This window comes from Salmo salar, chromosome 06, assembly GCF_965601325.2.
Source record: "Salmo salar chromosome 06, fSalSal1, whole genome shotgun sequence".
Lineage (NCBI taxonomy): Eukaryota > Metazoa > Chordata > Actinopteri > Salmoniformes > Salmonidae > Salmo > Salmo salar.
In genome coordinates, this window is record NC_138296.1 from 39,860,404 (window position 1) to 39,888,307 (window position 27,904).

At 44.1% G+C, this 27,904-nt stretch overlaps 3 protein-coding genes across 5 annotated transcripts; all 3 read left to right on the top strand.

Annotated features, from left to right (window-relative positions):
- The first annotated feature begins 534 nt into the window (after positions 1–534).
- LOC100194731 (primary amine oxidase, liver isozyme) lies at positions 535–3,948 on the top strand. Its single transcript, XM_014203899.3, has 4 exons — positions 535–2,160; positions 2,391–2,676; positions 2,784–2,916; positions 3,043–3,948. The coding sequence occupies exons 1-4, from the start codon at positions 603–605 to the stop codon at positions 3,325–3,327; spliced, it is 2,262 nt and encodes a 753-aa protein (XP_014059374.3). The 5' UTR covers positions 535–602; the 3' UTR covers positions 3,328–3,948.
- A 4,961-nt stretch (positions 3,949–8,909) lies between these two features.
- Positions 8,910–11,944, top strand: LOC106607196 (glucose-6-phosphatase catalytic subunit 1). The gene is made up of 5 exons (XM_014203905.3): positions 8,910–9,364; positions 9,579–9,688; positions 10,532–10,637; positions 10,802–10,917; positions 11,151–11,944. Exons 1-5 carry the CDS (start codon positions 9,147–9,149, stop codon positions 11,657–11,659), a joined length of 1,059 nt encoding a protein of 352 aa, XP_014059380.3. The 5' UTR covers positions 8,910–9,146; the 3' UTR covers positions 11,660–11,944.
- A 1,314-nt stretch (positions 11,945–13,258) lies between these two features.
- Positions 13,259–27,821, top strand: LOC106607195 (histone acetyltransferase KAT7). Of its 3 annotated transcripts, none has more exons than XM_014203900.3 (14): positions 13,260–13,458; positions 18,940–19,087; positions 19,905–20,066; positions 21,610–21,849; positions 22,039–22,121; positions 22,276–22,362; positions 22,538–22,636; positions 22,927–23,037; positions 23,521–23,706; positions 23,849–23,938; positions 24,045–24,185; positions 24,273–24,366; positions 24,611–24,864; positions 25,429–27,821. In XM_014203900.3, exons 1-14 carry the CDS (start codon positions 13,444–13,446, stop codon positions 25,525–25,527), a joined length of 1,809 nt encoding a protein of 602 aa, XP_014059375.1. In that variant the 5' UTR covers positions 13,260–13,443; the 3' UTR covers positions 25,528–27,821. The 3 variants fall into 3 exon arrangements, with proteins under 3 accessions (XP_045576425.1, XP_014059375.1, XP_014059376.1); XM_014203901.3 differs by having other exon boundaries at positions 13,311–13,458; positions 18,943–19,087; XM_045720469.2 differs by lacking the exon at positions 19,905–20,066 and having other exon boundaries at positions 13,259–13,458.
- The last annotated feature ends 83 nt before the right edge of the window (positions 27,822–27,904 follow it).

Here is a 27,904-nt window from a genome sequence, read left to right on the forward strand (position 1 = left end):
ACGGCGGGAGACAACAGACAAATCAAGACGGTGTTTTTTTACTTCGACAGTGCAGTGAGACCCAGGCTAGTGAAAAACAACAAAAGCAACACCATCAGTTGTTTTGTCTGCGTATGATGCCTGGTTTATAGAGGCTTCCCAACTAAAATAACCATTATAGTGTATTTCAACTTCAAGAAGACGATGCTCTTGCAAACCACATTTTGTGTAAAAATAGTTACACATTTAATTTAATCTAGGCCTACATGTACAAATAAAAATATCTGTCAAAAATATATCAACTTAACGAAGTCCCTTGAACAAGTATTTATTTGACAGGAACGCACAACCCTTTCCACTGTATGTGCGTAAAATACACTTTACGCAAAGGGAATGTTGGCGTTTATCCAAAAACTATTGGATTAAATCCCGGCAATTGCATAACTTTATTCAAAGTATGGGAGAACTTTGAATTTCTTGAGGGTGCTGCATGGGGGTGGGACGAGGGACGGACGGGTGTGGCTCATCCCAAATTCACTTGCGCGCCTAATCTTATTCTATGCTCCTCGCAATCGCCTTCTCTATCCAGAACACCCCATGGTGTTTAGCTGGTGGTTTTGAGAATGACTTCATTAGTTAAATGGATATTGATACTCTTTGGCCTGATCTCAGTAATAGCGAATATTGTCATCGTATGTCTTTACTCAGGTAGGCTGCCCAAATGCTCCTTGAAGCCGCATCATGCTTTCAAGGGCAAACACAATGAACGCAGCGTGGTGTTTGCTGACCTGTCCGCCGAGGAATATCTCCAAGTCCGCGACTATATGAGTAATCAGAAAGACTTGGATATTTCTGTCAATGCGCTTACAAAGCCTTCAGGGAATTTTCTCTTCTTAATTGAAGTGTTGTTGCCAAGGAAAGCAGATGCGCTTGGCTACCTAGATAACAATAAACCCAAGCCGGTGAGAGAGGCGACTGCGGTGGTTTTCTATGGCACCCTTGGGCACATTAAGGAATATGTGGTGGGACCTCTCCCCAACCCGACTTACCACCGCGATGTCACCGTTGAGAGGTATAAAGAAGAGTTGCCCATCAATGCGCGTACGGTCACCATTGGTGAATATGTACTTATTTTCAAGTTTATTAATGAGGAGGTATTTACAAAACTTGGTAAAATTGTGAAAGAAAGTTTTGATGTCAGTAAAGAGAAAACCCTGAATGGTTTCGAAGGCATGCCTCGGGGTGTCAAATCGGGAGAGAGACAGACATGGATATCTTTCTTTCGGGATTTGAGTGGGATGTACATCCACCCTGTAGGTTTGGAAGTTTTAATCAATCACGAAAGCACCAACGCGTCTCTTTGGAGTGTGAAGAGATTACTTTATAACGGACAGTACTTCGACAGTGTGGAGGATCTTATGAAACAATATGATGCCGGGACAGTGACTAAAATTGTGTATAAACCTGTCCAGAACTATGCATCACTCAAACCTAAAAGTAAACCCACCGGTTTAAGCCCTCAGCAGTTTTACGCGCAAGGTAAACGCTTCAGTGTCAAGAATAATCATGTTATGTATCTCGAATGGAGTTTTGCGTTTGGTCTGAGTTCCCTCACCGGTATGAGAGTTTTTGACATTCGTTTTAAGGGGGAGAGGATAGCTTATGAGGTTAGTGTTCAAGAGGCAATGTCAGTTTATGGTTCCATCACACCCGGCATGATTCTGACTAAGTTTTTGGACTCTAGTATCGGAATAGGGCGCTTTGCGCACGAGCTCGTTCGAGGCGTGGATTGTCCGTACGCTGCAACCTACATCGACACTTTCCGATACATTGACGTCAGTGCACCTCATAGATTCAGGAATTCAATTTGCCTTTTTGAGCACAATACAGGCCGTCCTCTCAGAAGACACTTCTCTGACTTTTTCAGCAATAGTTATGGAGGCATGGTTAACAGTGCCTTAGTTTTTAGGACCATTACGGCCATAGGTAACTATGACTACCTGTGGGACTTCATTTTTTACCAGAGCGGCTCTGTTGAGACCAAAGTGCATGCCACTGGATACATATCGTCATCTTTCAATGTTGATGGCAATCTCAAATACGGACACCAGGTGGCAGAAAATACTATTGGGAACATCCACACTCATTTCATCAACTTCAAAGTTGACCTAGACGTGTTGGGTAAGTGTGAACAATGCCTTTGGCCTTGTATGAACCGATGAAAGGTCAAGCACAGCTATAAATGTTTTAAATGCCTTGTGGCCACTGAAGACCTGGTTTTAACCCCAGTTGGTTACATTGGTGCTGGATGTGTCTCTGCGAGTTGTCTCTGCGAGTTATCTTTCATTTCAATGATAGGATTATAGCATGATCCAATAATTAGAATTTTGAATTGGGTTTCTGTACCACAGGGGTTGAGAATGTATTCCAGACCAAGGACATGAAGTTTATGAACGTTTCTTTACCCTGGATGCCGGAGCGCTATGCCATGGTTCCTCAGCTGGTGGAGGCCCAGCTAAAGACTGAGAAGGAGGCTGCTCTCCGCTACGACACCAAGACGCCACGCTACCTTCACATCGCCAGCAACCGCACCAACCGCTGGGGCCACCAACGCTCCTACCGCCTCCAGGTGGTCAGCTTCACCGGTGACAGCCTTCCAGAGACGGAGCCAGAGGAGAAGTCCATGTCTTGGGCTAGGTGAGGCTCCCTCCTCTCTCCTCCTAAGGTCCTAATTCCTAAAACACAGGTTACAGGTAGACCAAAGGCAAAGCAGTTTGACCAACTTTTGTTATTTTATTTGACAGGTATAAAGTGGCCATCACTAAGCACAAAGACTCAGAGCAGACCAGCAGTAGCCTGTACAGTCAGAACAACATGTGGACACCAGCCGTGGACTTCAGCAAGTACATTGAGGATGACGAGAGCATTGAGAACCAGGTGTGTTTTTGATCTAATGTGCCATTGTCCTTACATATATTTTACCCCTCTCTTGAGACTTGCACATTTTCAGGTCATTGATAAATGAAGGTTTGGTAGTCACCAAATTAGTGCTTTTTCGTCTAGGACCTGGTTGCCTGGGTAACCACCGGCTTCCTCCACATTCCTCACGCTGAGGACATCCCCAACACAGTTACCGTTGGAAATGGAGGCGGAGTGATCCTGAGACCACATAACTACTTTGATGAGGACCCGTCTATTCACTCTCCAGACGGGGTGTACATCAGCCCAGGGTCAGAGGGAAACTGTGAAAATAACAAGATGGCCTGCTTTACTGAAGACGCATGCAGCCCAGTCATTGAACCCTTCACCTACAGTGGGTTTGAAGGGACCATGAAGTTTGAAGAGTGAAAAAAAAATCCCCAGTCCCAATCCTGAGTGTGCTCTGCGCTAAACACTTAAACACTTATGAAAATGTGAAACTTTCCCAAGACAACATTTTAAATAATTAACAAACAACATTGGATTTCTAACTTGGCATGGACTCTACAAGTTGTCAAAAGTGTTCCACAGGGATGTTGTCTGAAATTGACTCCAATACTTCCCAAAGTTGTGTCAAGTTGGCTGGATGTCTTTTGGGTGGTGGACCATTCTTGATACACACGGGAAACTGTTGAGCGTGGAAAAATCCAGCGGCGCTGCCGTTCTTGACACACTCGCGCCAGTGTGCCTGGCACCTGCTATCATACCCTGTTCAACAGCACTTAAATCTTTTGTCTTGCCCATTCACCCTCTGAATGGTACACTCACTGTATATATTCAACTCAATACAGTATAGGTTTATATCTGCTCATTTGAATACTTTATCACTGCACTGAGGCTTTTCAATTCACTTTCGTCTGACCACTCTCTGTATGAGGAGGAAGCTGGAACTCTCCGTTGATTGTTTTGTTTATGTTTTTACCTTACACATAAGAAAGAATCTGTCTAGTTGTCTCTCCCAATAAAAATTAAAATATTTGTTTAAAATGGGCTGGACCTCAGCTGTTTCCTGTTTTTTCAGTCTTTCTACTCCCCATGGTGTCTGCAGAGACCAGATCAGTGGGTGAATGAACTCCCCACCCCTCCTCACCTCATGGGAACGGAAGTTCTTGTTGTAATGCATTTTAATACATAGAAAATATTTTTTAAACCTTTATTCAACTAGGCAAGTCAGTTAAGAACAAATTCTTATTTACAATGACGGCCTACACTGGCCAAACTCGGACGACGCTGGGCCAACTGTGCACCTCCCTATAGGATAATCACGGCCAGTTGTGATACAGCCTGGATAAGAATTAACTTAGAATTTTTTTTCATAGTACAATAGGGTAACAAATTTAAACAGCACTGCAATTTATTTCCTGTAAACATGCATTTCTGGGGGGTTTGTTACACAAGATTTTGGCATTTTTTAAGGCCATTGCGAGGCTGTAATTTCCTCCCTTGGATAACCCACAGATTTTGTAACATATCTTGGCGCAGCGTCCAATCCTTACAAAAGGTGACCTGAAAATGACCTGCCCTCCCTGGCCATCGTAAATACACACACACACACACACACACACACACACACACACACACACACACACACACACACACACACACACACACACACACACACACACACACACACACGTCTACTCCCACTTTCAATAAATTCCACTCAGACTGTGTAGACATTCAGTTACAGACCAGATGTTAAAGTGTTAGAACTGTGAGGGGAATGGACACATTGAATCAACACTGGAGTTTGTGATGTCAGAGAAAACGTTCCTATAGAGATTACCACATCTGGGTTCGCATGATTTCAGTCAGACACTAGGGAAACTTTGGTTTGTCCTCCATTCTAATTAATGCCTGCAGGCTAGCTTGGTTAAAACAAGAAAATAAACACTCAGTAGAAAGCGATGGAACTTCATTTGTCAAATTCCTAACTTGAATCCTGACACAGCAACCACATCCCCCCTAAATAAAGAGGAGATAACTGCATCTGTGTTAATGTCAGGGACATTTTCCACTGGATTCAAACTCTCAGCTGCCTTGTGCTGGTCACCCCAACGTCCTCGCCCTGTGACCTTCCTGCTCCACTAACCATATAACGGTCATGAGTCATGACCAGTAGACTGCTCCAGTTACTGGTAAGAACCCCCACACACTGATCTCAGAGGTAGACCAAAGACTGGTTGTCAGTCTCTCCAGAGGCACCATCATTCGGAGAGTCACTCCCTTGGAGTTGAAAAGTCTGCACCAAGATTACTAGACTTAGACTAAGCAGTAAGAAGACTTGAATAGAGGACTATATACAGGATAGCCTATAGCCTACATAGAAAGATAACATATTTCTATACAACATTAGATCAAATGCTGGCCAGATAAAACCACGCATCTTTAGCGATTTACCTGAGTTCACTTGAGTTTGAGTTTCATTTCATAATGAAAGACCCATGCACAACTATTAGGTAACTTCAACCATGGGAATTTTTTTTCTTTATGGCAGCAAGAAAATCTAGCAAAAAATACTCAATTTCAGGGTCTCTTGGTTCAGGGCATACTGTGAGGAGTCTGAACTGACTTGGGAAAGTATGTTGGAAGTTTCTATAAAGAACTTTACTGTCATAACAAGACTGTTTATCATTTGGATTCTCTTGGCAGACTGCCTGGCGAGACATCGAGAGCAACATGGGTGTCACATGCTATGGCTTCATCTGTCTATTCTCAAGGGCAATAGATGGAAAGTTGCCTACAAGTTGAGGTTCATGATAGTATAGTACAACACTTCCTTTGATCCTGTAGTCATTAATTAGTCTAGTTTCTCTTTCAACAACAACTTCTATAACAGATGTATAAATGCTGAACAGACCAGATGACTTTATAAACAAAACCTCAACTTTATGGCTAAATTGTATTGTGTAAACACAGTGATGCTATTTTAATACGCTAATCTATCTGATGCAGCACATCAGATGATTGTTTATTCAATATTTCAATGTGCTTGTACCCGTCCCTCTTAAAATGAACCATAAATGAAATTAAATCTAGGCCTATGCATGGTGTGAGACCCCAGTATTTGACTTCCCTTTGGAACTTCCTCGAAGGTAAGCCTCTCCAACTGATGAAAGTGTCACATCCTGACCCTTGTAAGAGGTCATTTGCCATAGTAGAGCGGTCAGGGCATGACAGGTGGTTGTGTTGGGTGGTTTTGGGTTTTCTGTTTATATGTGGTTTTTTTCTAGTATTCTATTTCTATGTTTTGTTTTCCAGGTTTTGGCCGGGTATGGTTTCCAATCAGAGGCAGGTGTCTTTCGTTGTCTCTGATTAGAAGCCATACTTAGGCAGCCTGTTTTCCTTTGAGGTTTGTGGGTAGTTGTTTTCCGTTTTGTCTACGTACCTGACGGAACTGTTGGCTGTCGTTTTGTTATTTTGTTGAAGTGTTATCATTAATAAAAAGAAATATGAGCACTTTACACGCTGCGCCTTGGTCCCCTTTCAACGACCCCTGTGACAGAAAGAGGATGCTGACAGAGTCCAGAAACTCAGGGAGGAATCCTGCCATGTGATCTGCAAGGATAACTTTCACAAAAATCTCCCATTGACGTCAATGCATTATTTCCGCAAAAGTCTGAACCTTGTGATTCCCTGGTGCTAAAAGTCTCCAGTAGACCATTATCCTCCTTTTATAACGTGGTGAACAACAGCAACACTAGACAATGTAATGGACGCATGGTGAACTGCACAGGTTTCCTCTCTAATGCATTATGCATCCTCACACTTGTGATGAATGTGTTGGGGATGTCTGTAATCATTAACTAATAGACCTGGTTTGGTCATAACTCACAGTCCCAAACAGCCACAGCTCAGAGGCCTGATCTCCATACAAAGCAGACAACCATTGGCTGAACATTCAATATTTGGACAACTGTGTGTTTTTCTCTAGTTTATCAGCACAGTCCACTGGGACAGATGGTACTTTGGTGTGCAGGGCAGTGGTGTTGGTGATGTGGTCTATGGCAAGGGTATTATTGGTGATGGAGTGCCCGGTTTAACCTCTGTTTTAACTCTGTTTATTAAGCCTGGTTATAGCACTCTGGTAATCAACATGGCACAATTAAGACAATTGCCTTGTTAATCACAGACGTATATGTGTAGACATAAACAAGAGGCTCTTGACTGAGTAAACATCTTCACAGTGACATGTTGCATAGCAGAGATCAACCACAGTTAAAGGCCTCCTTGAGTTGCAAATAACAACTTTCTCCCCTCTCACACCAGTAGCAGTCCCTTGGCTGGCTAGAAAATATCAATAGGTTTTTAATGGATTTACAAATGTTACATGAATAAATATCACAAAAATGTATCCTATTATACCATCAGGGAAGAGTTCAACAAAACACACTTAGATCATGCATCTCTCACTTGGTTTCCCTCCCCACCCCACACACACGTTCACTTGTCTCCCCCCTCCCTGAACGTGTTTCTCAAGGGAAAGCCATCCGCTCCATTAGTGCAGTTGGAGGGGTGGGGGACGGACATGAAATGGGAATTGTAGGATGTGTGTGTACGTGTGGTGGGCTGCACAGTGGAACCATGCTAGTGTTATTTTTAGCTCCCTGGGGAAGATTATGGTTTGTGGAGCAAACAGCAGCAGCAGGCAAGGAACAGGCCTAATGTCTGTCAGCCGGCCACGGCCAGATAACATATCACCTTGGAAACTTGTGCTGGTTGGAGGTTGGTAACACTCAGCTAGAAGTAAACACAGACCCTCTCCTCCTCCCCCCCTCTTCCCTCCTTCACTCCCCTCCTCTTCCCTCCTTCACTCCCCTCCATGCCTACCCTCACTAAACGAGGCTACACTCTTTTCCATCACTAGCTCGACGTGCCTGTCCAGCGTGGGTTTTTCCATATTGTCCTCTTTTTTCCCCTTCTCATTTGGCCTTCAGTAACACATGCTAAGTAGTATGTCCTGGAAAAGTCCTCTTTCTTAACATGGTTAACCATACACTCTTAGAAAAAAAGGAGCTATCTAGAACCTAAAAGAGTTATTCTGCTGTCCCCATAGGAGAACCCTTTTTGGTTCCAGGTAGAACCCTTTTGGGTTCCAAGTAGGACCCTTTCCACAGAGGATTCTACATGGAACCCAAAAGTGTTCTACGTGGAACCAAAAAGGGTTCTCCTATGGGGACAGCCAAAGAACCCTTTTGGAACCCTTAGAGAGTACATGTAGTTTAAAGCAGTCATTGAATGAAATAAGAATGATGGATCAATGAGACATTGAGGGATATTGAACTCTTGAAAGGAGAAATCCGTCAGCGATTCATTGGCGCTTATATTGAACCCATACTCTTGTTATTGTTCAACTCCACCAGCCCCATAAGAGGGCAATCAGGCACCGGGGGAAAAAGAACACCTCACATTTACTTCATCTGGTATCTACTCACTCTGAGCTCTCAACAGGGCAGGGAGCGATAACTGGAGGAGCAGCCCCTGCACATGCATGACACGTGACGGTGGTGATGAGTATGTGTGCATGCATATGTCTTTCAGTGGAGGCTGGAGGGAGGAGCAATAGGAGGACGGGCTCATTGTAATGGCTGGAATGGAATTAATGAAACGGAGTCAAGCATGTGGTTTCCATATGTTTGATGTGTTTGGTACCGTTCCATTGATTCCGTTCCAGCCATTACAATGAGCCCGTCCTCCTATAGCTCCTCCCACCTGCCACCACAGGTGCGTGTGTACGTGCGTGCATGTGGGGGGGGGGGGAAAGGGGGTCTTCCAGCAATACCACACCACAGGTAGTCCCCATGGTGATGCACTGACCAGCTGGCTGCAGTGCAGTCAGTCATGATGTAATGTTTGTCCAGTTCTTTTCCCTCCTCACTCTCTCCAGTTCAAAGATCAGGCATGGTGGAGTGACCAGGTGTTCACAAGGGTATAAAAGGGATAGCAGCGGTGACAGGCGGGCACTGGACAGACAAGCAGCACACACTACAAGGGCTGCACAGAGACCTCACACCACTACCTCTTGACTTTATCGGGCAATACACAGAACTATGGTACTGCCAGCGGGCATCTCAGGAGACACCTCTGCTATTCTGACATAGGATATCAGACACAGCAGCAGCTATAGTTGTCGAAGACTGTTCTTAACGTTAGTGTGACTGTCAGATACAGTGAACTAGAGAGCAGCCATGGACACCGTCCACGCCTATGGGGTTAGCACCACACGATACCTCCAGACTCACTACAGGGACACTCAGAGCTGGTTCCTGTTTGTTTCCATGGCAGCTGACCTGCGGAACACCTTCTTTGTCTTCTTCCCTGTGTGTTTCCATCTGCGGGAATCAGTAGGGGTCAAGCTGGTCTGGGTGGCTGTAGTGGGAGACTGGCTCAACCTTATCTTCAAATGGTAGGTGACTAATACTAATCACAGTGCTCAGATGCTAAGATAAAGAATAACAATATAATAAGTATATTTCCAGGATGAAAATACTGCAGGTTCCGAATGTTTTAACAATGCTATGAGAACGATCCAACAGATGATCCCTCCAGGGCGTATGTTGCCAGACAGAGGAGGATTTAATATGTGATACATGATGTATTACTCTCTCATGTCTACACAGGATCCTGTTTGGCGAGCGTCCCTATTGGTGGGTTCAAGAGACTCCTTACTATGCCAACTCATCAGCGCCACAAATTGAGCAGTTCCCTATGACCTGTGAGACTAGTCCAGGTGAGTGCCTGTTTGTCTGCTGCTGGCAAAACCACTTTCCCTTCTGGAGAATCCATGCAGTATTTTCAACTCAAATGAATTAAATTCCATTATTTTATTATTCAAAAAAAAAAAAATGACATCTTTATTATGACGGCCTACCAAAAGGCAAAAGGCCTCCTGCGGGGACGGGGGCTGGGATTACAAATAAAAATCAATTAAATAAAACTATAGGACAAAACACACATCACGACAAGAGAGACAACACTACATAAAGAGAGACCTAAGACAACAACATAGCATGGAAGCAACACATGACAACACAGCATGGTAGCAACACAACATGGCAGCAGCACAACATGGTAGCAGCACAAAACAGGGTACAAACATTTTTGGGCACAGACAACAGCACAAAGGGCAAGAAGGTAGAGACAACAATACATCACGCAAAGCAGCCACAGCTGTCAGTAAGAGCGAACATTATTGACTCTTTGAATGAAGAGATTGAGATAAAACTGTCCAGTTTGAGTGTTTGTTGCAGCTCGTTCCAGTCGCTAGCTGCAGCGAACTGAAAAGACGAGTGACCCAGGGATGTGTGTACTTTGGGGACCTTTAACAGAATGTGACTGGCAGAACGGGTGCTGTATGTGGAGGATGAGGGCTGCAGTAGATATCTCAGATAGGAGGGAGTGAGGCCTAAGAGGGTTTTATAAATAAGCATCAACCAGTGGGTCTAGCAACAGGTATACACATATGACCAGTTTACAGAGGAGTAGAGAGTGCAGTTCGATTCAGTTGGATTCCATTCAGTTCGCAATTTCTTTTCAAGCAAAACTGTACTTGACTGCAGTTCTCCTCTCACAGGAAGTCCGTCGGGTCATGCCATGAGTGCTGCAGGGGTTTACTACGCTATGATCTCATCACTCCTTGCCATCCTCCTCAAGGAACATGGGGGTCACATCAAGAACTGGTAAGAGGACAAATTCTGTTGTTTATGTTGTTTATCAGAGTTTATCCGCTAGACACAATTATCTAGATTGAATGATCCAACTCTGCTAAGTAGGTGACTGTGTGTCCTTCCCCGTGTGTGTGTGTGTGTGTGTGTGTGTATGTGTGTGTGTGTGTTTGTGTCAGGTGTGTCCGCGGGACCCTGTGGGCTGTCTTCTGGTGTGTGCAGGTGTGTGTCTGCCTCTCCAGGGTTTTCATCGCTGCCCACTTCCCTCACCAGGTTGTCGCTGGGGTCGTCACAGGTCAGTGGAGAGCCCCAACTCTTATACCGAATTCTAAATCAAATCCTACACCCTACCCTGTTGTGTATGTGTGCCATTCAGAGGGTGAATGGGCAAGACAAAAGATTTAGGTGTCTTTGAACGAGGTATGGTACTAGGTCCCTGGCGCCTTTGTTAGGTGTTTTCCCAATTGAGAACATGCAAGTGAAAGCTGGGAAAGAACTTCTCTTTGACAAGCCTGTCCATTTTCCTAGGCATCCTAGTGGCGGAGACCTTTGACCGGGTCCACTGGATCTACAGGGCTAGCCTGAGGCGCTACATCTACACCACCCTCTCCCTGCTCTCCTTCGCTGTGGGCCTTTACCTGGGCCTCAGGGGCCTGGGGGTGGACCTGCTCTGGACCCTGGACAAGGCCCAGCGCTGGTGCCAGCGGCCCCAATGGGTCCACATAGACACTACACCCTTCGCCAGCCTCCTGCGCAACACCGGCACTCTGTTAGGCCTGGGCTTGGGCTTGCACTCGCCCCTCTACGCCGAGGCCCGGAGAGTAGGCGGTGGCGCCACCTACAGGCTGGCATGCGTGGGCGCCACACTGCTGCTGCTCCACCTACTGGACTCAGTCAGGCCACCAGCCCACACCAGGGCTCTGTTCTACCTGCTGTCCTTCTGTAAGAGTGCCACTGTGCCCCTGGCCACTGTGGGCATAGTGCCCTACTGCTTGGCCGGGGCAGGGGGACGGAACGGAAAGAAACACCAGTTTTGAACTAATTCAAACTTATTGTAATTCTGTGAGAAATGCCCTGAAGGGACAGACAGAGACGGACTGTCATAGGAGAAGCAGGAATGTTCACCCCAGTTGAAAGGGCTTGAAGGTCGGTCAGTAGACACTTGTTGCTGCATGAGGTGGATGTTTTATATTCGATTTTCTTTCTCTTTTTTCATGTCACATGCACAGATGTAGTTGCAGTGTACAGTGAAATTCTTAAGCTCCGAGCTCCAGCAGTGCAGGTGTGAATGAAACAATAAAAAAATACAATAACAATTATTATTATTATGTATACATGTTTACAACATGACAATGATAAATATAAATGTTCATTGGGTGTGGGCAGGGTAATTGTCCATTGGGGGGGATAAAATGTCCATAGAGGGATCAGCTGTCGTTTTTTCCAATGGAGAAGGGCTGGTAACCTCACGCAGTGCAGTGGTCATGGACAGGGCTTGCCCTGAGAAATTAGACAGCAATATAAATCCATTATTAGCTCACTACTTGGTTTTCTTTTTATATGATATGAGAGACAATTCTTTTAAAATTAAATATATATTTTTTTTTATTGTGTACAATCCACATTAATCATGTTCTATGAAACAGACACTTTTCCTGTAAATGCCCTGTGATTTGTAATACCCAATGGCACATTTTATTTGACTATCAAATAGAATAATTAATAATCACTTACTGTTGATAGACCACAGTTAATTTATTTGTTATCGCTCTCAGCCAGAAAAGCCTGTGGAGGATTCAGTCTTTAGATTGTAAAATCAAGAAGCACTCCCAATCGGTTTCTTGTCTTCATGAAATATTGTTATTGGGAGAGAAGGAGGGTGAGCATAGAATTACATACATACTGAACAAAAATATAAACGCAACAAAGTGTTGGTCCCATGTTTTGTGAACAGAGTGGTGGTGGGGTTATGGTATGGGCAGTCATAAGCTACAGACAATGAAAACAATTGCATTTTGATCAATGGCAATTTGAATGCACAGAGATAACGTGACGAGATCCTGAGGCCCATTGTCGTGCCATTCATCCGCCGCCATCACCTCATGTTTCAGCATAATAATGCACGGCCCCATGTCGCAAGGATCTGTACACAATTCCTAGAAGCTGATAATTTCCCAGTTCTTCCATGGCCTGCATACTCACCAGACATGTCACCCATTGAGCATGTTTGGGATGCTCTGGATTTACGTGTAAGACAGCCTGTTCCAGTTCCCGCCAACATCCAGGAACTTCGCACAGCCATTGAAGAACTGGCCACAATCAATAGCCTGATCAACTCTATGCGAAGGAGATGTGTCACACTGCATGAGGCAAATGGTGGTCACACCAGATACTGACTGGTTTTCTGATACACGCCCCTAATACACAGTCAATTTTTATGTAAACTGTATGAGTCAGTGTATTGTCAGTGTATTTCACTGTACATTATCTGGGGTCCTTGGGATGTCCCTACCTCTCAACCTGTAGTGGGGTAGGGACTTCCCAAGGATTCCGAATAGCAAGGGGCCTTTACACAAGGGACCATCATGTACACGTTACAACACTGCCATCTAGTGGCCAATTGAATAACAGTAGAACCGTTTCAAAACATTCCAAAACGTGTCGACTTGCTTGAACATACCACGGAAGTGTGAGACAAACGTTGAGCGGCATCTCCAGTCAATCAGTTTCATTAGTGAGCATTTTCATTTTAAAACGCGGTGTTTATTTTTACTGCTAAGGGATAGCTAACGTCTTAAAACAGACACCGTTAAAGTGAAATATGCCTCGGAGAAAGGTAAGAACTTGGTTTATTTAGATACGTAGTGGTAAAATACAGGTGACTGACTCATGCTAGCTATATCTAATGTCAATTTGTTTAGCTAACTTGCTATCATGTCGAAATGTCACTATAACGTGACAGATAGGAGCTAATTGAGCCCTGGTTTGCGTTAAAGCATAGCACAATCAATTTTGTGTAACATTTAGAATAGCACAAATGCCATGGCAAGCTGATGCGATACTGGTGTAGTTAATGCTAACTAGCTATCCATGAGTATGTTCATTCATGGCTATAGTGATGGGGCGCATTTGAACATCATTTAACAATCGCTTTAGCTAGCTGACATAGTTATCTAGCTAACAGATGAAGCACCAGCTAGCAGTGATAGAACCAAAAGCTTGGTGGAACAGGCCCGCAGGGTGTACGGAAAAGGTGTTATCTAGGTTCAAACCTCTCTGGCTGTAGCTAGTTGAATCCTGCTGGTGGTGAGGGAAATACTTGTCTTCCTCAAAACAATGATTTCATTGGATTGATTCAGGAATAACATAGTGTCAATTGGTTTAATTTTCTCCTGTCCCGCCTTTCCTCGCTTGCAATTGGTTAAAGACACATAGTGCCCTAACGATTGTTGAACCATTTTCATCTCGAATGTATTTTCGCTACGCTAGTTGTTAACGTAACAGTATGGTAATATACATTTGCATGGTCCGTTGCATGTTCATGTTTGTTTTGGAACATTTTTCGAGTGGATTTCAGTTCTGGCCGTTGGTAAATGTTTTGACAAGGTGCATTGTGGGAAAAGTACTACGGAAGTGTTGCTTGTACACATGCTCCTCCTCCACATGAATGAAGATGTAAACCGTTGACGCTTGTAAACAATATTTTCGGGGATTCTTGTATTTTATGTGCTTGTGCTTTTGGATTAGGATTTTTTTCCTGTGTAGAGTACTAGCTAGTATTCCAGTCCAGTTTGCTTCAAAACACACAATGCCTTCAGAAAGTATTCACTTACCCTTGACTTATTCCACATGTTGTTGTGTGACAGCCTGAATTCAAAATTGATTAAATGTTTTTTCTCACCCGTCTACACACAATACCCCATAATTATAATGACAAAGTGAAAACATCTAGTTTAGAAATGTTAGCAAATTTATTGAAATTGAAATCAGAAGTATTCAAACCCGTGAGTCAATGCATGTTAGAATCACATTTTTCAGCAATTACAGCTGTCTTTCTGGGTCTCAAACTTTGCACACCTGGATTGTGCAATATTTTCACATTATTATTTTTTACATTCTTCAACCTCTGTCAAGTTGGTTGTTGAGCATTCCATTTTCAAGTCTTGCCATAGACTTTCAAGACGATTTAAGTCAAAACTGTAACTAGGCCACTCAGGAACATTCAATGTCGTCTTGATAAGCAACTCTTGTGTATATTTTGCCTTGTGTTTTAGGTTATTGTCCTGCTGAAAGGTGAATTTGTCTCCCAGTGTCTAGGTTTTCCTCTAGGATTGTGCCTGTGCTTAGCTCTATTCCATTTCTTATATCCTAAAAAACTCCCTTGTCCTTGCTGATGACAAGCATACCCATAACATGATGCAGCTACCACCATGCTTGAAAATATGAAGAGTGGTACTCAGTGACGTGTTGGGATTTGCCCCAAATATAACGCTTTCTATTCAGGACATAAAGTACATTTCTTTGCCACATGTTTTTGCAGTTGTAGGGGGCTTTCACACAATTGGTTTGGTGCGTTTTTTCCGACATCTGGTGCGTTTATCCCCTTAGTTTGGCTCATTTGGACTGGTGTGATTACTATGTGCACTCGGAAGCACACTAAACAACGCACTGTGATTTGCTCAAAAAGGGTGTACTCGGTCCGATTCTATTCATACCGTGGTGCGGTTCACTGCAGGTGAGAATGCAGTCCGCACTAAACACAGGAAAATAATCTGTCACCTTTATTTAACCAGGTTGGCCAGTTGAGAACAAGTTCTCATTTACAACTGCGACCTGGCCAAGATAAAGCAAAGCAGTGTGACACAAACAACAACACAGAGTTACACATGGACTAAACAAACATACAGTGAATAACACAATAGAAAAAAAGTCTATATACAGTGTGTGCAAATGGCGTGAGGAGGTAAGGCAATAAATAGGCCATAGTGGCGAAGTAATTACAATTGAGCAAATTAACACTGGAGTGATAGATGTGCAGATGATGATGTGCAAGTAGAAGTACTGGTGTGCAAAAAAGTAAATAAAAACAATATGGGGATGAGGTAGGTAGATTGGATGGGCTATTTATAGATGGGCTGTGTGCAGCGATCGGTAAGCTGCTCAGATAGCTGATGTTTAAAGTTAGGGAGGGAGATATGAGTCTCCAACTTCAGCGATTTTATTTATTTGTAATTTATTTCAATTAGATTTTTTTTGCAATTCGTTCCAGTCATTGGCTGCAAAGAACTGGAAGGAAAGGCGGCCAAAGGAAGTGTTGGCTTTGGGGATGACCAGTGAGATATACCTGCTGGAGCGCGTGCTACGGGTGGGTGTTGTTATTGTGACCAGTGAGCTGAGATAAGGCGGAGCTTTACCTAGCAAAGACATATCACCTGGAGCCAGTGGGTCTCGGCGACGAATATGATGCGAGGGCCAGCCGACGAGCATACAGGTCGCAGTGGTGGATCGTATATGGGGCTTTGGTGACAAAACGGATGTCACTGTGATAGACTGCATCCAGTTTGCTGAGTAGAGTGTTGGAGGCTATTTTGTAAATTACATCGTCGAGGATCGGTAGGATACCCTCGTAAAACTGACTATGTTTGGCGGCGTGAGTGAAGGAGGCTTTGTTGCAAAATAGGAAGCCGATTCTAGATTTAATTTTGGATTGGAGATGTTTAATTGGAGTCTGGAAGGAAAGTTTACAGTCTAGCCAGACACCTAGAATGTGTGGACAACTACAAATACCTAAGTCAGAACCGTCCAGAGTAGTGATGCTGTAGTAGTGCATTTAGTTTTACTAGCGTTTAAGAACAGTTGGAGGCCACGGAAAGAGTGTTGTATGGCATTGAAGCTTGTTTGGAGGTTTGTTAACACAGTGTCCAAAGAAGGGCCAGATGTATACAGGATGGTGTCGTCTGCGTAGAGGTGGATCAGGGAGTCACCCGCAGCAAGAGCGACATCATTGGTATATACAGAGAAAAGAGTCGGCCCGAGAATTTAACCTTGTGGTACCCCCATAGAGACTGCCAGAGGTCTGGACAACAGGCCCTCCGATTTGACACACTGAACTCTTTCTGAGAAGTAGTTGGTGAACCAGGTGAGGCAGTCATTTGAGAAACCAAGGCAGTTGAGTCTGCCGATAAGAATGCGGTGATTGACAGAGTTGGAGGCCTTGGCCAGGTCGATGAAGACGGCTGCACAGTATTGTCTTTTATCGATGGCGGTTATGATAGCGTTTAATACCTTGAGTGTGGCTGAGGTGCACCCATGACCAGCTTGGAAACCGGATTGCACAGCGGAGAAGGTACGGTGGGATTCGAAATGGTCAGTGATCTGTTTATTAACTTGGCTTTCAAAGACTTTTTAATAAGGCAGGCAGGATGGATATAGGTCTGTAATTGTTATTTGTTGTTTGACTGCGTGTATTTGATGAAATGCACGCAACATCATAACTTGAGATCTCTGCAGAGAATTTATGAGCGCATCCGATGCAGATTAGGGGAGACCGGAGCTATATTGGGGATATACAGTGCATTCGGAAAGTATTCAGACCCCTTCTCTTTTTCCACCTTCTGTTACGTTACAGCCTTATTCTAAAATGTATTCAATATTTTTTTTTCTCATCAATCTACACACATTACCCCATAATGACAAAGCAAAAGCAGATTTTTATAAATTCTTGAAAATGTATTAAACAAACAAAAAAACACCTTATTTACATAAGTGTTCAGACCCTTTGCTATGAGAATCGAAATTGAGCTCAGGTGTTTCCTGTTTCCATTGATCATCCTTGAGATGTTTCTACAACTTGATTGCAGTCCCCCTGTGGTAAATTCAATTGATTTGGAATGGCACACACCTATCTATACAAGGTCCCACAGATGACAATGCATAACAGAGGAAAAACCAAGCCATGAGGTCGAAGGAATTGTCCGTGGAGCTCCGAGACAGGATTGTGTCGAGGCACAGATCTGGGGAAGGGTATCAAAAAATGTCTGCAGCATTGAAGGTTCCCAAGAGCACAGTGGCCTCCATCATTCTTAAATGGAAGACGTTTGGAACCACCAATACTCTTCCTAGAGCTGGCCGCCCGGACAAACTGAGCAATCGGAGCCTTGGTCAGTGAGGTGACCAAGAATAAAAAAATTGGAAAAGAACCCAATGGTCACTCTGACAGAGCTCCAGAGTTCCTCTGTGGAGATGGGAGAACCTTCCAGAAGGTCAACCATCTCTGCAGCACTCCACCAATCAGGCCTTTATGGTAGAGTGGCCAGACGGAAGCCACTTTTTAGTAAATGGCACATGACAGCCCTCTTTGAGTTTGCCAAAAGGCACCTAAAGAACTCTCAGACCATGAGAAACAAGATTCTCTGGTCTGATGAAACCAAGTCTGGAGTAAACTTGGCATCATCCCTACGGTGAAGCATGGTGGAGGCAGCATCATGTTGTGGGGTTGTTTTTCAGCGGCAAGGACTGGCAGACTAGTCAGGATCGAGGCAAAGATGAACGGAGCAAAGTACAGAGAGATCCTTGATGAAAACCTGCTCCAGAGCCCTCAGGACCTCAGACTGGGGTGAAGGTTCACCTACCAACAGGACAACGACCCTAAGCACACAGCCAAGACAATGCAGGAGTGGCTTTGGGACAAGTCTCTGAATGTCCTTGAGTGGCCCAGCCAGAGTCCGGACCTGAACCCGATCAAACATTTCTGGAGAGACCTGAAAATAGCTTTGCAGCGATGCTCCCCATCCAACCTGACAGAGCTTTAGAGGATCTGCAGAGAAGAATGGCTAATGGATAGGTAATGGGTAAAAGGTGCTTCAACAAAGTACTGAGTAAACAGTCTGAATACGTATGTAAATATGATATATATTTTTATACATTTGCTAAAATAAAAAATGTTGCCTTGTCATTATGGGGTATTGCGTGTAGATTGAGGGGGAAAAAACGATTTCATACATAACGTAACAAAATGTGGAAAAAGTCTCTAGGGGTCTGAATACTTTCCGAATGCACTGTAAGCTACTGAATATAGCCTATTCACGTCGCAGTTAGAGCGGCTATTGCGCTGTTTCCTCCCACATGTTGTTGGAAGACGACAACGAAAGTAATAGGAAGTTTGGGGCACACAAGTGATGCTTCATGATAATCATAAATGGATTCAATGATAGCATTGTGTTCATACAAGCTAACAGGAACCAAACCAAAGAATCGTCATGTTTATGTTACTGATGTGCATAACTGACGATCGATCTTCCCTTTCGTTCTATGAAAGAAGAATGCTGGAAGCAGCTCCGACGGCACTGAGGATTCAGACTTCTCTGCTGACCATGAGCACACAGACAGAATCGAGACCTATGGGAGAACACGGAGGAACACGCGCCTCACCCGGGCATCGCTGCGACTCAGCCAAAGTTCACAAGGTAAATATGCCTCTTTCAAATCAAATTGTATTTGTCACATGCGCCAAATACAACAGGTGTAGACCTTACAGTGGCTTACTTACAAGCCCTTAACCAACAATGCAGTTTTGATATGGAACTGTCATGAGATGGCCAAGATATTTATATTGTTATGTTTCTGCATCAAGAATCTGCTGAATAACTATGAATCCTATATGAATCCCTTGGATTCCAGCCCTATGAGTTTTCAGTCTAGATCATTGAACCAAATGTTGTGACAATAATCTTAGTCAGAAGATTCAAAATGAAGATACTGAATGTAATGCTGGGGTTCTCTTTTGTCTGTCTGTAGCTACACCCATAGATGTGCTCGTGGGTTGTTATCTGTTGCTGTACAATAGCCATTGTATATCAGCATTCAAGCTCATAAACTGTGAATGGATTTAGACAGCAGTCATCCCCCCTGATCCCTATTCGGTCTGGCGGTCATGGTTTGAGTAGAGGATGATATAGTTTCCACTCCCTTTTGTTATTGAAAAAAAACTGGATGCACTCTATGTGGTTTTTAAAAAGTTTGGCATGTCTGAACTGATATTGTTATTAAGTTGTTAGGCCCAATCAGTAGGCTGCTTGTTGTGTATATGTTTTGTTTGTTGCCTGTACTCTACTGGTCAGTTTTGTTGTGGAAACGAATCTGTTTGATAAGGGAGTGTAAGTGTCTCTGCTTGAAAGGGATTTGTCCATTGACGAGACAAAAGAATTGTAGCTCCTAGCCTGCTACATTACTGCTGAGGGCCGGAGACCCCTGAAGACGTCTGTTAAAAAAATGTGTTTTTAGATTCCAGCCCTGTCCAGATCAGCCCAGCAGAGGTGGTGACCTTCTCTGCCCGGCGAGTGACCCGTAGCCGTAGTCTTCAGCAAGGGCCGCCGGTCACCCCCAAGAAATACCCTCTGCGCCAGAGTCGCTCTTCGGGGTCGGACACGGAGCAGCATGTGGAGGGTAGGAGGACGATGCAGCATGGTCACTTTCTCTCACAGTTTCCCCCCGCTCCATTGTCCACACCCGAGAGCTGGCCACCCACTGCGTTATTTATGTTATATTTTCATTGTATCATTTTAAGTTTTCGAAGAGGCAGTGATGCTCAACCAGTGCTTTTCTACTCTTTAAGTTTGTTTTGGGCTTGTGTCCTCAAACATAGATGATTTGAGCTTGTGTTGTCCTCCACATGTTATTCCACTCATTTGTTATGTTTCTGCTGGTTACCCAGACAGTTCTGTTGAAAATTGCAGCCTTTGCTTGTAGCTACCATCCCTATTCATTCCTTTGGGTTTCCGTTGCTGGTGTGGTGGGGTCGTTGTATGCGATCATGGGAAAACCTGAAGGAGGCGTGCACGAATTCTGTGAAAAACAAATGCATCACCAACATTGACAAAAAATATATAGCATTGTGTGTGTGTGTGTGTGTGTGTGTGTGTGTGTGTGTGTGTGTGTGTAACAGCATCACAACTAAATGGAATCTTGTATCCTGAAACTGTATAAACATGGTACTGTGAGATAGTTGGAATCTCCTCATTCATAATTCTAGATACAAGCCAGGCACTTGAAATATGAACTAAGCCCCATGTGGGCTCCCGAGTGGCGCAGTGGTCTAAGGCACTGCATCTCAGTGCTAGAGGTGTCACTACAGACCCTGGTTCGATTCCAGGCTGTATCACAACTGGCCGTGATTGGGAGTCCTATAGGGCAGCGCACAATTGGCCCAGCTTTGTCCGGGTTTGGCCGGGGTAGGCCGTCAATAAGAATTTGTTCTTAACTGACTTGCCTAGTTAAATAAAGGTAAAATAAAAAAATGTGAGTTGTCAGTCGGGCTTGTGAGTATAACATCAAATGTATTTATAAAGCCCTTCTTACATCAGCTGATATCTCAAAGTGCTGTACAGAAACCTAGTCTAAAACCCCAAACAGCAAGCAATGCAGGTGTAGAAGCTCGGCGGCTAAGAAAAACTCCCTAGTAAGGCCAGAACCTAGGAAGAAACCTAGAGAGGAACCAGGCTATGAGGGGTGGCCAGTCCTCTTCTGGCTGTGCCGGGTGGAGATTATAACAGTATATGGCCAAGATGTTAAAATGTTCATAGATGCGCCGCAGGGTCAAATAATAATAATCACAGTGGATGTCGAGGGTGCAACAGGTCAGCACCTCAGGAGTAAATGTCAGTTGGCTTTTTATAGCCCATTATTCAGAGTATCTCTACCGCTCATGCTGTCTCTAGAGAGTTGAAAACAGCAGGTCTGGGACAGGTAGCACGTCTGGTGAACAGGTCAGGATTCCATAGCCGCAGGCAGAACAGTTTGAAACTGGAGCAGCAGCACAGCCAGGTGGACTGGGGACAGCAAGGAGTCATCAGGCCAGGTAGTCCTGAGGCATGGTCCTAGGGCTCAGGTCCTCCTAGAGAGAGAAAGAGAGAGAGAATTAGAGAGAGCATACTTTAAATTCACATAACAATTCCTTTACATGTGTTCTTCTCCTCGTTGGCTTTTCCAGACCTGAAGCGAGCAGCAGACCAGGACGAGTCTCCGCCCCGCACCCCAACAGGGAACGCCCTCTCATCGGAGTCGGACATTGACGTGTCCAGCCCTAACGCCTCTCATGACGAGAGCCTGGCCAAGGAGCTGTCACTCAAAGACTCTGGCAGCGACCTCTCCCACAGGCCCAAGCGCCGCCGTTTCCACGAGAGCTACAACTTCAACATGAAGTGCCCCACACCAGGCTGCAACTCCCTGGGTAAATGATCTCATTCTTAACTGTCAGCTCCACTGTCAATGAGGGCAGGACATTTTATTTACATAGTTGACTTTTTGTGCAATGTGGACCTCAGAGCGCTACACATTCAAAACACACACTGTTAACAACATAACAACTTATGTTCTGCATTTGTTTCACTTGATGTTCTCTGTTTTATTTGTTTTTCAGGCCATTTGACAGGGAAACATGAGAGGCACTTCTCAATATCTGGCTGCCCTCTCTTCCACAACCTCTCTGTAGATGAATGCAAGGTAAATCTACAAGACCTTGGAAGTTGGCTTTAGTGTTGAGGTGTGGGATTCTTGGACCGTGTCTGAAATCTGTCTGCCTACTACTTAATAAAATAACATACTGTAGGCATATCTTTAGTAGGGATCGCTTACCAAATGGTTTTTCTCTTCACAGACGAGGGCCTCCTCTCGTGACAAACAGGTGGAGGAGCGGACGTTGTCCCACCGGCAGGATGAGAACAGACACACTACCCGTCACCAGGTACTATGATCCTGGGCCTTTCATTTGGTCAACCATCTCATTTTATCACTACGCTGCTGTTTTTGGTTTGGATTTGTCCCTCCTTGCAGTAAATGTTTCAAGAAAGGCAATAGGGTGCAAATTAGTTTAGGATTTGGATTTAAAGGCAGTATCATAACATTGCATAATGGATTAGGCCCCAACGGAGAGACAGATGAGGTACAAGGAGAAGGTGACGGAAATGAGGAAGAAGAGGAACTCGGGTCTGCTAAAAGAGCAGAAAGACCAGTACATGGTGAGTGTGAGGATCTGACCTCTAATCTAAAATCTAGGAAAGAAAAAACGACCCTTTTCCATTAGTACCAGAAGAAAAAGCTTCCTTGTAGCCTACGCGTTGTAATACACTCTTATCCCATACGAAACGTAAACAAATATAATACTTGCAATATTAAAAAGTGTCTCGCAAGCACAGTTTGACAACTGTTCGGACAACAGATATGTTGAAGGTAAATAATGTGTCCGGTTGAAGAGATGTGCTGATTGTTACTGAGGTTAAAGGCTTCTTCTCCCTCTCTGATGTCCCAGGATCACCGGCAGTCCCACGGCAACAACCGAGAGCCCCTCCTGGAGAACATCACAAGTGATTACGACCTGGAGCTCTTTCGAAAAGCCCAGGCACGTGCTTCGGAGGATCTTGTAAGAGAGAGAACTCATCGCCCTTCCTCCCATTTTCCTCTTTCTTTTCCTGAGCCTGTACTAGTGACTGTCTGGACTGGGCCCAGTCGACGCCCAGCTCTCACCGTTTATGGTGGGCAGTGCCAGACGGGGAGCATTCTGGGTAATCTGGCTACTTACACTGTCTGGTGTTGTCAGTTACAAGACCGGGTAGTTTATGGAGAAGTTCTTCTTCACTCTCTTTGAGTTAGATTTACTCTAGCCGATATCTTTAAGAGGCTCCCCTTTCAGTCTTCCAAATCAAAGCTCTCTCTTATCCTTTCCACACACATTTCTAACCTTTTTCCCCCAAATTAAAGCGCATTCTCCGTGGTCGCTTCCACGGAGAGTAATGAGTTCTCCTCCCGTGGCGTTTTGCCTGCCCCTCTCCCTTGCTGCGTTGGTCAAACCTCTCTCTTCCTCCTCTCTTTTCTGTCCCCTCTCACTGTCCTCCGCCTGGTGCAGGAGAAGCTGCAGGGCCAGGTGGCGGAGGGCAGCAACATGATCAAGACCATCGTGTTTGGCCGCTACGAGCTGGACACCTGGTACCACTCGCCCTACCCAGAGGAGTACGCCCGCCTGGGACGCCTCTACATGTGTGAATTCTGCCTCAAGTACATGAAGAGTCTGACCATCCTGCGCCGGCACATGGTGAGAACGTTGGTGCATGTCAATTCGTTTCTCCGGTGTTTTCTGATTTGTTCTTTATGGATGGATTCAGACGTTTCAGTGTGGATCTCAGTTCTGAATAGATTTTTGTATGATGATTGGTGCTGTCCCTCCCCCTGTACAGGCCAAGTGTGTCTGGAAACACCCACCAGGGGATGAGATCTATCGAAAGGGAAACATCTCCGTCTTTGAGGTGGACGGTAAAAAGAACAAGGTGAGAGATTTCTGTGGTCCCCGGAATGTTATGTTATCATGCCTTGCAAATGTTATGACTACCAGGCTCTGACCATAGCCCTGCTACATGACCCTATCGTCCACAGATCTACTGCCAAAACCTGTGCCTTCTGGCTAAGCTCTTCCTGGACCACAAGACCCTATACTACGACGTGGAGCCCTTCCTCTTCTACGTCATGACAGAGGCTGACAACACCGGCTGCCATCTTGTTGGCTACTTCTCAAAGGTAACCAGTCAGTCGTAGTTATAATGCTACGTTTTATTTATAAACTTCTTTTCTCAAACTCAAAATGTCAATGCCCTCCCATTTTAGGAGAAGAACTCGTTCCTGAACTACAATGTCTCCTGTATCCTCACCATGCCACAGTACATGAGGCAGGGCTACGGAAAGATGCTGATTGACTTCAGTGAGTACAGCCACTACCTTGTGGTCTCTCTGTAACTCTACCTGACCTCTCTGTAACCCTGTGTCTGGTTTCTCTCTAACCCTGTGTCTGGTCCTGGTTTCTCTCTAACCCTGGTCTCTCTGTAACCCTGTGTCTGGTCCTGGTTTCTCTCTAACCCTGACCTCTCTGTAACCCTGTGTCTGGTCCTGGTTTCTCTCTAACCCTGACCTCTCTGTAACCCTGTGTGTGGTCTGCCCTCTCCCAGGTTACCTACTGTCCAAGGTGGAGGAGAAGGTGGGCTCTCCAGAGCGGCCCCTCTCAGACCTGGGCCTAATCAGCTACAGGTCCTACTGGAAGGAGGTGCTGCTGCGCTACCTCAACCAGTTCCAGGGGAAGGAGATCTCCATCAAGGAGATCAGCCAGGAGACAGCTGTCAACCCAGTGGATATCGTCAGCACCCTGCAGTCCCTCCAGATGCTCAAGTACTGGAAAGGGAAGCACCTGGTCTTGAAGAGACAGGTATGTCACCTACCATTTCTTAATATATTTATTCTTTAATCAGCCAAGAACAAGTTCTGATTTAGTATGACGGCCAGGAAATTTCTCCAACTAACTGTGCAATTAGTTGGGGTTTGGGTTATTCCATTAGACGTCAGTTCAGTCTCGATATTGTCTTGGACATCCACTTATCATTAAGCCTAGCAGTGCTAACGTGCTTACTAACCTCACGGAGCCATCCTTCCAAATCTCGTTACGATGATTTTACTATTGAAAGTCTGGAGAACTTTGGTATTGGATTTTGAGTAGAAGTGACGTTGCTTTTTTTTAAAATTTGCTTTGTTTCTCTTTCTACCGTGTCAGACAGTTTGCCTATGCTGTGTTAGTTGTGTATGAATAAATAAATAAAATAAGCTAAAACATGCTAAATATTGAATGGGTTTGAAAAGTGCCAACATGTCTAGTTTCCGTCTATACCACTGTTTGTCCTTTTTTATTGTCTTCCTGAGGAGAACTTCCACAGGTTTTGGAACGGAGCGTGACAAACCTTGGCTTCTGAGGCTAACATGCTACTATCTCCTCCAGGACCTAATCGACGACTGGAAAGCCAAGGAGACCAAGCGTGGCAGCAGCAAGACTATTGAACCCACCGCCTTAAAGTGGACCCCACCTAAAGGAACATAGGACACCCCTCCCCCTTCCCCCTACACCATACCACACCAACTCTCCAACCCACGGACCTGGGTTCAAAGCTCACTATCAGAATAGTTTACTTCAAACAACTTTTGATCAGTACACTGTGTTAGCGCAGAATTATTGATCATTATTATTGGGAGTCCTAACCAAGCTTAAGTAGTAGATCATAATATCAAGAAGAATACTGATGGTGGGTTGCTTGAATCCAGACCCTAGCTTTCCTCACACAACTTCTCAGTAGAACCGTATTAACCTAGTGAGCCAGTCAGTTAGTTCGTATGGGGAATATAGCTGTCTTTCTGGGGAGGGGTCGAGGTAACACAACAATGCGTCTTGATTGTCTTTAGTGTTTCTGTTTGGTTTGGCCTTTATTTTACTACTTTATTTTTATTTTTTTACTTCTGTTTGGTTTTACCACTGTTTTAAGCTGTTTTGGCTAATGTCCTTTTTTAAGCTATTTTAAATTTGGCTTCCTGAAAGATTGCCAATTCCCTTTCTTACCCTTCTCTCCACAGTGTGCACTCTTTCAAGTATTTAAAAGCATAGACCGGTGAAAACGTTGGCTGGAGGAAGTTCCTTACCCCAATCCATTCCTTTCAAATCCACGAGGAAGAGTGCACAAGTAAACACTTTGGGAGAGAAGGAGGAGGAAAAGACCTGGAATTCTCAGTCAGGCTCTGTCTGAGGCCGAAGTGCGAATTTGATGTCAAGTTCAAGTCATGCTGTCAATATATTTAAATGATAGAGAGAAGATTTTATAGTACAGGTTTGGCAAGACAAAGTATATTTGAAGAAAGTTTTTAAAATGTGCAGGACTGGTTTCCTAGCCGTACTGAGAACTAGATTTGAACGTGTCATTAGAAGAGATTTTCTGTAACATGTTGCAGAGGAACAAGCAAATGCATGTAGTACACAGCAAAAGAGACAATTTGTTTTGCGTTGTGGTCAACCCATTTTGTCTGTTTATGTGTATAAGGATAAAATAATGGATGTTTTTCACCAACATTTTGAATTGCTGCAAATGTTACTGACTGCTAGACTGATTGTGCAAATACATTGGATGAAACCAGAAATTACCTCCATCTGCTCTGTGTATATATAAAGATTTAGTTCGACAGCAACGTATGGGCCTCATCTCAAGAATTTATAGCCACAATAGGGCAATAAATATATAAAGTGCACATCTTTATAGTTGCAGAAGAAATGGCCTTTACTGACCATATGTCAAAAGTTAACTCTTTACTAACATAAAGGATTGACAAACTTCACAGTCATTCTGAAGTATTGTTAATCCTTGTGTAGAGTTTTGAGTTTTTATTCAGTTGTGTTTCTGGGTTCTTTCTTGTGTGTTTTAAAAATAAGCTATTTGATCCGTGTATTTGTATGTCATAGGGGAGAAACAAAACAAGCTCAGAATCTGAGAGGAGGTATTTCTTCAAGGCTGCCAAATATACTGTATATTTCACCACCATATTTCAATGGATCCAGGTTGAACTAAGAAAGTAATACTCCAATAATATGGCGTTATGATTATTTTCAGAATATAAGCACTGGTGTTGAAGTGTTCGATGTCCCATTTAAATTGCATGTTAAAATAGTTTTGGGCCAGTCAGGCTTTATTCATTCCTTCTGCTTTTGAATGTTAAGTAAAAGGCCTTGAAATATACCTGCCCATCAGATTGTTTACTTGCTTATTTTGACTTTAAAAACTAGATTGTACACTGTCCTCTATATTTTGGGGTATGATTTTGATTTAGTTGCAAAGTTCATGGTTCATCAAGAGTCTGTATAATATCAGCATATTTGGCATGAATAGATGCTAACTTGGCCTAACATCACACAAAGGGGGTATTATAGCAGGTCAACTTGCAGCTAATTTCACTGTATATTTTATTGGAACCTGAGAAAACACTGCTACAACAGGTCAACTGTTAATTTCCCCCAAACAGTTCTCCTTTACCTCTGCCTTTCATATTTTGCCTCCCAACCTGTTGCTGTGGTCTGTGTGGTCTTGATGCTTCCTCCTGTGCCAGTCATGGCAGCTATAGAACGCAACTCCAGAACAGCTCAGTTTTCCTGAAACCAGTGTGTGTGGTCATAATGTTTACCTTCATACAAGCGTTTGTTCTTCAATAAGCTATCAAAAGAGCAGTAGACCACTGTCTCTACACAGCAGTCAGCAGTACCTCTGTACAGCATTAATATGTAGATAAGTTGGGTGCACCTGCTTTTGTACTTGCTTCCTCTCCAATAAATCTAAACTCCAAAATGTGTTGATCATGTGTGCAAGGTGTTCTTTCTGAACTTTCTTGGGCAGCATCCTCTGTTTCCCCAACCAGTTGCCACTACACACTGCAATGTGTTT